A 12,513-nucleotide genomic window follows, 5' to 3' on the forward strand; every position below is an offset into this window, starting at 1 on the left:
CCATGGTCTTTGCAATCACTTGTTATGCATCAGAGAGTTGGACAATGACCAAGGAGGATAGAAGGAGAATTGATGCCTTTGAGCTGTGGTGCTGGAGAAGAGTATTGAGAATACCATGAACTGCTAGGAAAACAAACAGATTCGTCCTGGAAAGGGTTAAACTGGGTGGCTCCTTGGAGGCAAGGATTCTGAGGCTCCGTCTAACATACTTTGGACATGTTGTGAGGAGAGACCGGTCCTTGGAGAGGGACATCATGCTTGGGAGGGTGGAGGGACAGCGCAGGAGAGAAAGGCCCTCTATGAGGTGGGTTGATTCAGTGACTGGGATAATTGGGATGGGTGTGTCAGAGACAGTGCAATTGGCACAGGACAGAGCGGAGTTTAGGGCTGTTGTACATAGGGTCGCAATGAGTCGCAAGCGACTCGATGGCACATAACAACAACAACAACTGATAGCATATTATGATTATCACAGGAATCCAGAATTAAGGTTGCAATACTGGTTTGTAATGAAATTTTACATTTTCACATAGCTACTGTCAAATATTAATATCTGTATGACTGGATTATTTTAAGTGGATATATTCAGCATTTGGAATGCATTTGTTTGTAGAGTTCTTCGATACTCTTGGCATTTGCTTTATCAAGCAGTGCACTGCAGATTAATCACTGCTAATTGAAGGTTAAGAGGAAGCTCTTCAGTTGCATAAGAGACTTTGAAATATGGGAATTTCCTTTCTGCTTGCATTAGGGTCTCAGAAAACATGACTAAAACTGATGTTTGAGTACCAAATATCCACTGCTAAGTTTGTATGGGATTAGAGACCTTCTTATGTAAAACGTTTAACAGCAGTAACAGGAAAACAGAAAAAACAGCTAGATTTAATTATTGTGCAAATAACTTTACTACATACATATCACATAAAAGGGTTGTTCTGTCAACACTATTAAGTTGGCACCTGTGGTTTAGTAGGTTTATTGTTCAAAATGGCTTTCCTAGGCCACTGCTCTTGACTTTGCCACATGGCCAGGTGAGAACATGCAAACAGTGCATGTTAGTCTATTTATATTTATGAGAGGTTTGGTTAGTTTCATTATTCTGCCAGATTCAAACTGAGCAGGTTCAGTGGCAGAAGCCGGGAGCTGGGGGGATTTCACTACCAGCAATAAAGAAGAGACAGGGAGCACATCTCATGTTCTTCCCAGGTCAGATTTCTGCTGCAGTCAGACTGGAAACAACAGCCCAATGAAAAACTGGACACCAACATGAGATAGCAGATCTGAGCCTTCACTTAAACTTACTGAAAGATCTGTGAAGAGGGGACTGTGCTAATACATCTTAACTGACAGGCCTAAGTTTTATAACATTTGCCTAAAGCAGCAATACTGAAGGGCCTGTAAGCATGATTAGAAGCTTTCTTGACCAAGAAACTGTATCCCATTGCCAGCCTGAGTTGTAATCTCCCTAATTAATTTCCCTATAAGCCTTATGGTCATGAATAGGGCTCTATGAGGTCTGTGTAGCTAAGTCCAACAGATTTTGGACTCAGCAGAGCAGCAGGAATGGTGATGGAATCATGGGAATTGGTTTTGTGTTGTGATGTTCTTGATGGAGACAGTTCCCACTTGTAGAGTTAGTGGAGGTCAGCTATGGTCACCTTCATGCTGCCCTTGCTCTTTTTACAGCACCTAAAGCTAACGTTCAAAGCTATTCAGTATTCAGTATGTGACTGAAGGTTGTTGTTGTTATGTGCCGTCGAGTCGTTTGCGACACATAGCGACCCTATGCACAACAACCCTAAACCCTGCTCTATCCTGCGCCAACCGCACTGCCCCCGACACACCCATCCCGATTACCCCAGTAGTTGGCCTTTTTAAAAAAGTCAATCCCAGATCTGTTTTAAAAATATTCACAGTAAGACTTTACCATTTGTAAGCTATGAAACAATCAGGTGATCAGGCAAGTCAGATATCCAGCTTCTGTATCCCATAAAAATTTACAAATAATGATGGCTAGACCCAAGAGAATGGAAGAAGTTTACCATAAATACTGATTCAATAATACATGAACAAGTCAAACATATCTCAAGTATTTGCTGATGAATAATATAATGAATAACAACAGATCTTTTTAAAACCTTCCATTTTTGTAAAATTTATAAATGTGCCCAACTAATCTTCTTCTGCTCTCATCAACTGAACCACATCTTCATAGATTCCACTTCATATTGTCCATTTAGTTTAATTAAAAAAATTAATAAAATAAAATGTAATGCCTCTGAGTCTTCATGTCCTGACCTATTATGAGGGATTAGAATGTCTATTTCAATGTGCTGATCAACAGATTAGATAAGAGGATCTACATAAACTGATTATAGAACACCAACACAGGAGGTGATCAATACTGCTACCCACACTGTTGCTGTAAATTATGTGATGATTACAACACTACAGATAAAAGTGATAAAAATATCATTTGAAGAGGCAAAATTAATAGAAAAGACAGAAATAAACTAGATCCAGGTGGACAAAATAGTAATATTATGAGATTAACTCTGGTGGCCCAGAGGAGAAGGAATAGCAATGGCAACTCAAAAGCGAGCAGCTGGAATCCACCAGCAGCTCCAAGAGAGGAAGGTGGGCCATCTCCTCTTGTGCAGTCCACACCCTCTGAAAAGCTGCTGGAAGGTCAAGCTTTGACTCTTTCCAACTTGCAACAAGTTCTGGAAATTATTAAATGAACACATAAAATCCATTATTTTTACAGGAAATCTGGAAGTCAGGCCTAGAAATGTAATAAACTAACTACAATAAAATAGGAAAGCAAGAAGAACAAACCCTAAGACTGTCAATTTAAACTCACCTAAATGCTGCTAGGTCAAAACCAACTCGTAGATGACTCTCTACTGGGGTTCCAAGGCTATAAATCAAGAAGAAGACCACCACATTTCTCTCTTGGAATTGTACGTGCATTAGAACAGGTAGAGAGGCCAGACCTTTAGAGAAGCAGTATGATTCCCTTTGGCCTAGGCCCCAAGAGCTCCCTAATACAAAAACAGCACATCTAAGGATGAGAGGAAGTTGGAGAGTCAGTGAAGATGATATATAGGCAATGTGAACAGAGGAGTCAGCACAGGGATTCTGATCAACAGTCGATGAAATCTCATGGGTGTAAAAACAATGAAGACAATCCAAGTTAAAGGAAATGTAATAATTTCATGGGAAAACACTATCAAAACAGAAGATCTACTTACTGACACAGCTATCATGGTGCTATCTGGTCTCCATTCAGCTTGTGTGTAGGATCCAAACTGAGCAGATGATTTTGCAGGTTCCTTGTAGGTTACAATTAGCACACTAGGCTGGAAGGAAACAGTTGCATTTGTATTAATTAATATTCCATAAAAATAGGCACAAACAAAATTTAAGAAAACTTATTGTAGTAGGGAGGACTAGTGGCCTAAAGTGTCATCTGTTGGACTACCAACCAAAAGATCTGCAGTTCAGATCCAAAAGCTTCCTCAAGAAAGATGGACTCAGAAATCCAATGGAGTTACCATGAACTGGAACCAACTCTAGGGAAGGGGGGCCTGCCATCCTGAGCACTCTGAAAGAAGTTCAGTAATTTGCAAAGTGCAATCAAAGACAGATCATAAAGCTTTAATGAAGAGCCTGATAATCTTTCTCCAGAGTGGATGGTGGATTTGAAGTGCCCACAAAGGTTAGTAGAATTTACAATCTATTTTGGAATTTCTTTTTTAAATGTCAAGTAAGAATTCAAGTAGATTAGGGAGTGTATAAACGAACTGTACACACATAACACTACTATGTTATACAAAGCACTTCTTCTCATTCTCTAATCTGAAATGTTAGTGTTGTTACGGAGCTCTGGCACCTTAGTGGTAAGGTCACGCTGCCAACCTAAAGGCAACTGGTTTGAAAAATTTTACATAAAACAGAACGAGAAAGAAGTGCATAAACATATCTTTTTTGTTTTGTTTTGTTAATTTTAATGAAAATTTACAGGGACTTTGGATTTCCATTCGTTCATTGTTGCACTTTTCTCCCTGCCCACCCCTCCAACCCCCAGTACACTCTTCTCTTTGAAAAGTAAAAGAAAAGTTCCCCAATGTTTTACAATCCCTCCCCCCAGGTCCACTCCACTACGCAGTCTTCGTTCTGGACTTCTGACATGACAAGAATACCTAATCACATATCCCTTTTAAACAGTTCTCTCCCTCATCTGTTTCAATGCAGTATATATTATTTATCCCATTTTTGTCAGTCTCCCCCAACCCTGATGTCAGTCCTGTTTTACAACAGTGGCACTATGCAGTATTTGTCCTTTTGCGACTGAGATATTTCACTCAGCATAATGTCCTCCAGGGTCACCCATTTTGAATAATATTGCATGAGTTCCTTGTTTTTCAATGTATGCAGTATTCCATTGTGTGAATATACCACAGCTTCTCTATCCATTTGTTTGTTGATGGGCACTTAGGTTGTTTCCAACTCCTTGCTATTGTGAACAAAGCCGCGATAAACATGGGTGTGCTTATACCTGCTTGGGTGGCAGTTATGGTCTCTTTGGGGTATATTCCCAGTAGTGGAATTGCTGGGTCAAATGGTATCTCTGTTTGCAACTTTTTGAGAAAGTGCCATACCACCTTCCACAGTGGTTGCACCATTTTACACTTCCACCAACAGTGAATAAGGGTTCCAGTTTCTCCACCACCTTGCCAGCATTTGTTGCTTGCTGTTCTGTTAAATTTTACTATTCTTACTGGGGTGAGATGATATCTCATAGTTGTTTTGATTTGCATCTCTCTTAGAGCTAGGGATTTTGAACATTTCTTCATGTGCTTGTTGGCCACCTGAATGTCTTCTTTTGGTGAAGTGCCTGTTCATATACTGTGCCCATTTTTCAACTGGATTGTTTATCTTGCTGTGGTGCTCAAGTATTTTATAAGTCCTAGATATAAGTCCCTTATCTGATATGTCATTCCAAATACTTTTTCTCAGTCTGTGGCTTCCCATTTTACCCTGTTGGAGAAGGTTTTGGATGTGCATAAGGATTTGATTCTTAGGAGGTCCCATTCACCTATTTTATCCTCTCCTGGTTATAGATCATAAACATTTCTGTATACTATCGTGTGGATGTAAATTTCAATTCCCTTGAGTAAATGTTCCTAGGAGTGAAATTTCTGGGTCAAATGATGATAACTATATTTTTTGAGTAATTAATCTCTTTCCTACAATAGGTGTACTGTTTTGTATTCCCACAAGTGAAGGAAGGCTCCATAATCCTCCTAATTCCCCCTACTTGTCACTGCACCTTTGTTATTGCAGTCATATGTCAAAGCTCACTGAAAGTCTTCCTCTTTCACTGACCCTCTAATTTTCGAAGCATGTCCTTCTTCAGGCCCTGTGCCCTCCTACGCACATGCTCAAGTATGGGAGATGAAGTCTCATCATCCTTGATTCATCATTCTTGGATGCACTTCCTAGACAGACCTGTCTGTTCTTTTGGCAGTTCACAGCATATTCAATATTCTTCACCAACAATGCAATTCACAGGTACCAAAATCTTGAAATAGTGTGAGAAAGATCCAGTCATGACACAGACACAAAATGAGAATACACTGTTAGGAAACGGTGCCAATTCATGCTTAATCCTGGGTTAGCATCAACTCATGAATTTGTAAAGCATGTCATTATCTGTGAAGTGCAATGAAATGAAAGGTGCAACGGGAAAATGAAAACACTGGCTAGGCCATTTATGAGTATTGCGACCTCAGATAAACTACTTGATGTCCCCTGGGTTTCAGTTTCTACAGCTTCAAACCAAAGGCAATAATGGAATCTATTTCACTGGCTAGCAATGCATAACTAATACAGCATTTATTAAAGTGTTGGATACTTAATAATCAGTTGTTGTTGTTGATTGCCTTAGAGTCGAGTAACAAAAGGCCTGAAAGCCCCTCTACAACTATCAACATTTATCAGAGTTCACAGAGTTTCCAGAGCCATGCTTGGGTGCCACTCCTGCTCCCAAACCTCTGGCATAGAATGTCATTGGCTGAGTCGCCTGCGATCCATAGCAACCCTATGTACAGCAGGTCTGAACTCTTCTCTGTCCTGAGCCAGTCTTACTAATTCTGACACACCAACCCCCACTGCCCCAGTCACTGTATTAATCCATCTCATCCGGGGTCTTCCTCTCCTGCATTGTCCGTCCACCCTTCTGAGCATGATGTCCTTCTCCAAGGACCATTCTCTCCTGGCCACATGCCCAAAGTAAATGAGGTAGAGCTTCAAAATCCTAGCCTCCAAGGAGAGACTTGGTTTCACACTCTCCAAGACAAACCTATTTGTTTTCTTGTCAGTCCATGGTATGTTCAAGACTATTCTCCAGCACCACAACTCGAAGGTGTCTATTTTTCTTCTGTCATCTTTAGACATTTTCCAACTTTCTGAAGCATAACAAGTAATTTAGAAAACCATGGCCTGGATTAGGCACACCTTTGTCTCTAGACTGACATCATTGCTCTTCAGCACTCTGGAGAGGTCCATGACAGCAGATTTTCCCAATGCAGTTTTGATTTCCTGACCGCTGGTGTTAATAATCAGTATCTAAGATATATGTAGCTGTTTTATTATAGTTTCTGTGTCTGAGGATCACATTAGTAAAAATACTACAGAGCTAAATTCTCAACTGTTTCCTTGGGTTAATTTATTCATAAGTTCCTCTTAAGACACCAGTAACATGACTTTCTGCTAAAGTTTAAGATCTGCTCAACTCTGGCAGTACAGAGCTGGGACTTGTGCAGCTTAACAGTCTCAGGGGGGAGAAGGGATACAGAGCTGAAATATTTGAGGAAGGCCCAAGGGAACTTTCTGAGATGGCGAAAATGCTCTAAGTCTTTACTGAGGCAGTGGTTACACAGTACACACACTTTTGTCAACATTCAAGATCAACACTCCACTGCACATAAATATTATTTAAAAAAACCCTCAAACCCCAAAACCTCAAAAAAATAAAACCACACCCCCTATATGCCTTCTCTCCCCTAAAAGTCATCATTTAAATATACCACAGAGTATTTATAAAAGCAGAGAAAGTTATAGACAGATGATTTTCAAAGAAAAGTTTCTGGTTAACGAGCAGTTAAACAGAAAAGAAGTTAACAAGAAACATCTTATGTACATTCTGTTGTGTTTTTAAGTTCTGAACTGTAGTTATTAGTAATATAAAAACTAATGTTTTCAAAGTATACACAAGATACAGTTTCAGTAATATGCAACTGAAAATATCAAGGCTGAAATCTGATGGACCTTGGTCTTTGCACTGACAAGATAGCTCTTTGGGGCAAAAGCTAGCACGAGGGGGAGACCCCAACAGCAGATTTCCGCCATGTAAGAGGCTGGGTTTTGCTTAGTTTTTAATTTTACGTTGTTTACTTATAAAGTTAATATACACTGTGTTTCCCACTATCCTTCATTCACATTGTTTCATACAATCATTCCCATTAATTTTGTTTTAAAAAATTAAACACCATTGAACTATGCCCACCATTAGCGTGTCTTTCCAGATCCCCACCAGATCTTTCCTATTTCCATTACCCCACCCCGCTCCATCCACCAAACCGTGCAACCCTATGATTTCCCCATGGCCCATCCTCACCCCTCTGCTCTCCTCTCTCCCCCGAGCTCAATCCTCATACATGTTTTACTATTTATCTATTTTTAAAATAATGTCCTTATATGAAACTGAGTTAGTTTGCGCAGCAATAATGCTTTCCAATCTCTCTCAAGTCATGTAGTAATTTTCAAAATTGTTACTCCTGAATGCTGCATACTATTTCATTTTGTGAATGTACAATTTCTCAATTCATTTGATTGTGGCTGGACATCTGATCTGTTTCCATGTTCCTGAGATGGTGAATAACGCTGCTATGACCACTTGTGTACAAATCTATTTGTGTCTCAGTTCTAATTTTCTCAGGATAGCAGTAGAATAGCTGGGTTATATGCAATTTCTATGTTCAGCTTTTTGAGGAAACACTAAACTGCCTTCCAGTATGGTTGTACCATTTTACAATCCCATCAACCATCAACAGTTTACGAGAGTTCCTATCTCTCTTCATCCTCTCCAACATGTATTACTTGCTGTGCTGTTAAACTTTGCCACTGCTACTAGGGTGAGATGGTATCGCATTGTGGTTTTGATTTGCGTCTCTCATATAGCCAGTGATGTGGAGCACTTCTTTATATGCCTATTGGACAACTGAATGTCTTCCTCTGTGACAAGTCTTTCCACGTCTTTTGCCCATTTTGTAATTGGGTTATCAGTCTTTTTCTTGTGGGGGCCCCAGAGTATTTACACAGGTCTTTTTTCTTTCTAGACTATTGCTATCATTGTAAGTAAAGGAAGGGAAAAGGAAGTTAACAACATCAATCTTTTCTCTATTATAACGTTGCAATTTTTCATCTGTCATAATATTGCCCCGTTGTAAAGGTTTTTGTTTTCTTGATATCAAGGCCTAATCCATACTGTTTACAGAATAGAAAAGTGTTTAGTTTACTAAAAAGCCAGTTAGTTCAAAAGAAAGGAGAGGAGGGAGATTATCCGAGAGATACAACATCACACTGAAATAAACAATAATAAATAAATAAAAATTAAAAAATAAAATAAGTAAAAAAAAATAAAAGTGGAAGAGCTTTAGAAGAATTTGAGGAATATCTGTCAAGATTTCAAATCAATCTGTTTATCAGAAGGTAATACAAAATTATTAACTTCATAGAACTGAACCATGGTCATGTGTAAGAATGGCATCTTACATCTGGACGCATACAAAATATTTAGAAAATCTGTGAAATATCCTGACATTTCAACTTTCAAGTGATTCCACAAGTTTACATACTCTTCGGCACACATACACAATAGACATTATTTACATACACTCCTGAACACACAGCGTATACAAATTTCCACACACTCCAGCATACATACATATATGTTGTGGTTAGGTGCTGTCAAATAGCCTATGACTCATAGCCACCCTATGTACAATATAGCCCTGAAATATGCTCTATCCTGAGTCACCCTTATTGTCTCCTGACATCTACCCATTATCCCAGTCACTAAGTCAATTCATCTTATCCAGGGTTTTCCTCTCTTGCACTGTCCCTCCACCCTCCCAAGTATGATGTCCCTCTCCAAGGACTGGTCCCGCCTTGTAACATGCCCAAAGTATGTCAGATGGTACTTCAGAATACTTGTCTCCAAGGAGCATCCTGGTTTCACCATCTCTAGGATGAACCTGTTTGTTCTCCTAGCAGTCCCATAGTATATTCAATACTCTTCTCCAGTACCACTGTTCAAAGTAATCAGTTTGTTCATCAGTACTCTGGAGACCTCTCTGACAACAGACTTTCCCAAGGCAATTAATTCATGTTTTGATTACCTGGCTGATATTCCTAAGAGTTTGGAAGCAGGAGTGGCATCCACTTCCTAAATAGCATGCTTCCGGAAACTCTATAAACTTTTATAAATGCCGATAGCTGTAGAGGGGCTTCAGGTCTTTTGTTCATAGGGTCTCTATGAGTCATGCTTGACTCAAAGGCAATCAACCACAACAACAACATTACCTAGAGTGTCAGTTGTTGAGCCAATCCATAATATACATATTTACATACACTCCAGCATACACCCACATATACAATATACAAACTTACATACATCCCAGTGTATGCGTGCATGCACACATAGACACACAAAACAAACAAAAGAAATTATACACAACTGTACATACGTGCAGGTGGCAATCCCTACGCATAAATTCTACATAGGGCTGAAGCTCTGTAATTCAGATTTCCTTGCACACAGTTACAAGCCAGCTGGTACATCCACTGTGTCAATCTAGCTCCCTGAAGATGAGTTAACTCTGCCTCATTCACTGAACCTCTGCCTTTCCCAGCATGGAGCCTTTTTCTAAGGACTGGGCCCTCCTGAGAACATGCCCATAGTATGTGGGGCAGAACCCACCATACCGCAACAGCACATCACAGTATCTGTAATGAAGACTCAAAGTCACACAGTGCGTAATCACACACTCAAGACTTTTCATTACAGCACACTATATACAGATTCCAAACTACATAAAGTCAAATACATATTAGTTTTAAAGATCTATATAAAAACTTTTTTACCACCACCACTCATCTGCCAGCCCGTCATACTGTGGTGGTTTGTGGGTTGCTGTGATGCTTGCAGCTATACCAATGGTATTTCAAATAGCAGCAGGGCCACCTACAGGGGATGGGTTTCAGTGGAGTTTCCAGACTATGACAGATAAGGTAGGAAGCAGGATTGACCATCCGTTTTTCTGAAATGATTGGCCCTCCGAAACCATATTAATAGCAGCAGACTGACAGTGCCGGAAGATGAACACCACAGGCTGGAAGCCATTCAAAACATGACTGGGAAAGAGCAGTCTCGCCATCGTCCTAATCAAGTCAAGCACGACTCATAGCAACCCCGTGAACACTGCTATAACCTGGCCCTGTCCTGCACCGTCCTCACGATCTCAAGCCCACTGCTGCAGTCACTGTGTCAATCTAGCTCACTGAAGGGTCCTCTTTCGCTGACCCTCTGCCCTTCCCAGAATGATGTGTTCCCCCACCCGCCAGCCCCGGACTGGGCACTCCTAAGAACATGTCCACAGTCTAGGAGATGATTTTCACCATTCTTGTGTTTAAGGCACTTCCTCTAAAGCAGACTTGGGTTTTCTTGACAATCCATGGTAGTTCTTACGGCTTAATGGTAAGGAGATGGATGCTCTAACAATCCAAAGGCACATCGTCTGACTCTGCCAACTGCTCTGCCAGATGGACTGTCTTCTCCCATGTAACTTACTGCCTCTAAAAATCCACTGGAGGGTCAGCTGTGAGTTAGTTCCAACTTGACAGTTCATAACATGGTACATTGATACTTCCTTGGCCTTCCTTATTCTTTCTGATATATGTGAAGCAACTGAAAATACAAGGCTTAGGTCGGGTGCACCTTAGTCTTTAAATTGACATTCTTGCTCTTTAGTACTTTTTAAAGAGGTCTTTGACAGATTTTCCCAAACACTTTTTTTTTTTAATTTTCTGACTGCTGCTACCATGGGTGTTGAGTGTGGACCTAAGCAAAATGAAGTTGCTGACAATGTCAACCTTTTCTTCATCCATCATGATGTTGAGATGTCATCCACATTGAAAGATGTAGTCTTTAATCTTCTTCAATAAATGCTTCAAGTCTCCGTCACTTTCTGCGAACAAGGTTGTGTCATCTTCATAATGCAGGTTGTTAATGAGTCTTCCTCCAATCCTGATGCAACAGTCTTCTTTACATAGTCCAGCTTCTTATTTGTTCAACATATAGACTAAGTAAGGAGAAAGGATACAACCCTGGTAGACACCTTCATGATTTTAAAGTATGTAGTTTTCTCTTATTAGGTTTGGACAATTGTTTCTTGATCTATTTATAGGTTTCACATGAGCACAATGAAGTATCAAAGTAGGGATTGCCTTGATGATTTCGATGGAGTGTTCCATCAACAAAGCATGCCCATCTGCTGTTGTAGCACTATTAAAAATGTGGAGAAATGGTTTCAAGCATCCATTAAGAATCAGAACACAGAACATTCAGAGTATAAATCTAGGAAAATAAAAAGTTGTAAAAAATGAAATAGGACACTTACAGATTGATATCCTGCTTATATAAAAGTAAGCTCAAATGGGCTGGTATTGGTAATTCTGAATTGGAAAATCACAGACTACCATGTTGGAAATTAAATACTGAAAAGAAATGATGTCTTTATTATCAAAAGGAATACTTCAAAATGGTATAGTGCATAACTTCTAACCAAAAGATTGATAGTTCTAACCCACCAGCCACTCTTGGAAGAAACAAGGAGAATGTTCTCCCTCAAAGATTTACAACCTTGGAAACCCACTAATGCATTGCTTTGAGTCAGAAGAGACCTGACTGCAGTGGGTTTTTATATTGAAGTACAATGCTATGAATGACAGGATAATATCCCTACACATATGAGGGTGACCTGTCCTTGTAACTACACTAACCTTTTATACACTAACCTTATTTTAAAAAAATATTTTGAACAGTAAGGTCTTTATGTGATATAACGGTTCCTGACACTCTTCTCTCATATCTGCAGGCTGTCCTTCAGCTTTGTTGATAAAATCCTTTGTAACTCAACTCTCATTGCCATGGAGCCTGAACCAACTCATAGCTGACTTTCCAGTGGATTTTCAGAGACTATAAATTGCACAGGGAGAGCCTGCCCATATTTCTCCCTGTGTGCAGTTGGGGAATTGGAATAGCCTGCCACTGGATTGGCAGTTCAACTCCTTATCCACTACATCAGAAGAGTTCCCTAATATTTAAATGTTATGAGGTCCTATCCATTTATTTTGTCTTTTGCTGCTTGAACGTTTGTAGCCAGA

At 39.8% G+C, this 12,513-nt stretch overlaps 1 protein-coding gene across 1 annotated transcript in view; it reads right to left on the bottom strand.

The window, feature by feature from the left end:
- The window catches only part of KIAA1432 (KIAA1432 ortholog), a 96,651-nt gene that overhangs the window by 64,006 nt on the left and 20,132 nt on the right, over window positions 1–12,513 (bottom strand). Inside the window, 1 exon segment of the mRNA XM_006903579.1 lies at window positions 3,255–3,362. Within this exon segment, the coding sequence (XP_006903641.1) occupies window positions 3,255–3,362 (108 nt within the window).

Source organism: Elephantulus edwardii, unplaced genomic scaffold, assembly GCF_000299155.1.
Source record: "Elephantulus edwardii isolate Elephantulus edwardi_28Jun2011 unplaced genomic scaffold, EleEdw1.0 scaffold00014, whole genome shotgun sequence".
In the NCBI taxonomy this organism is placed as follows: Eukaryota; Metazoa; Chordata; class Mammalia; order Macroscelidea; family Macroscelididae; genus Elephantulus; species Elephantulus edwardii.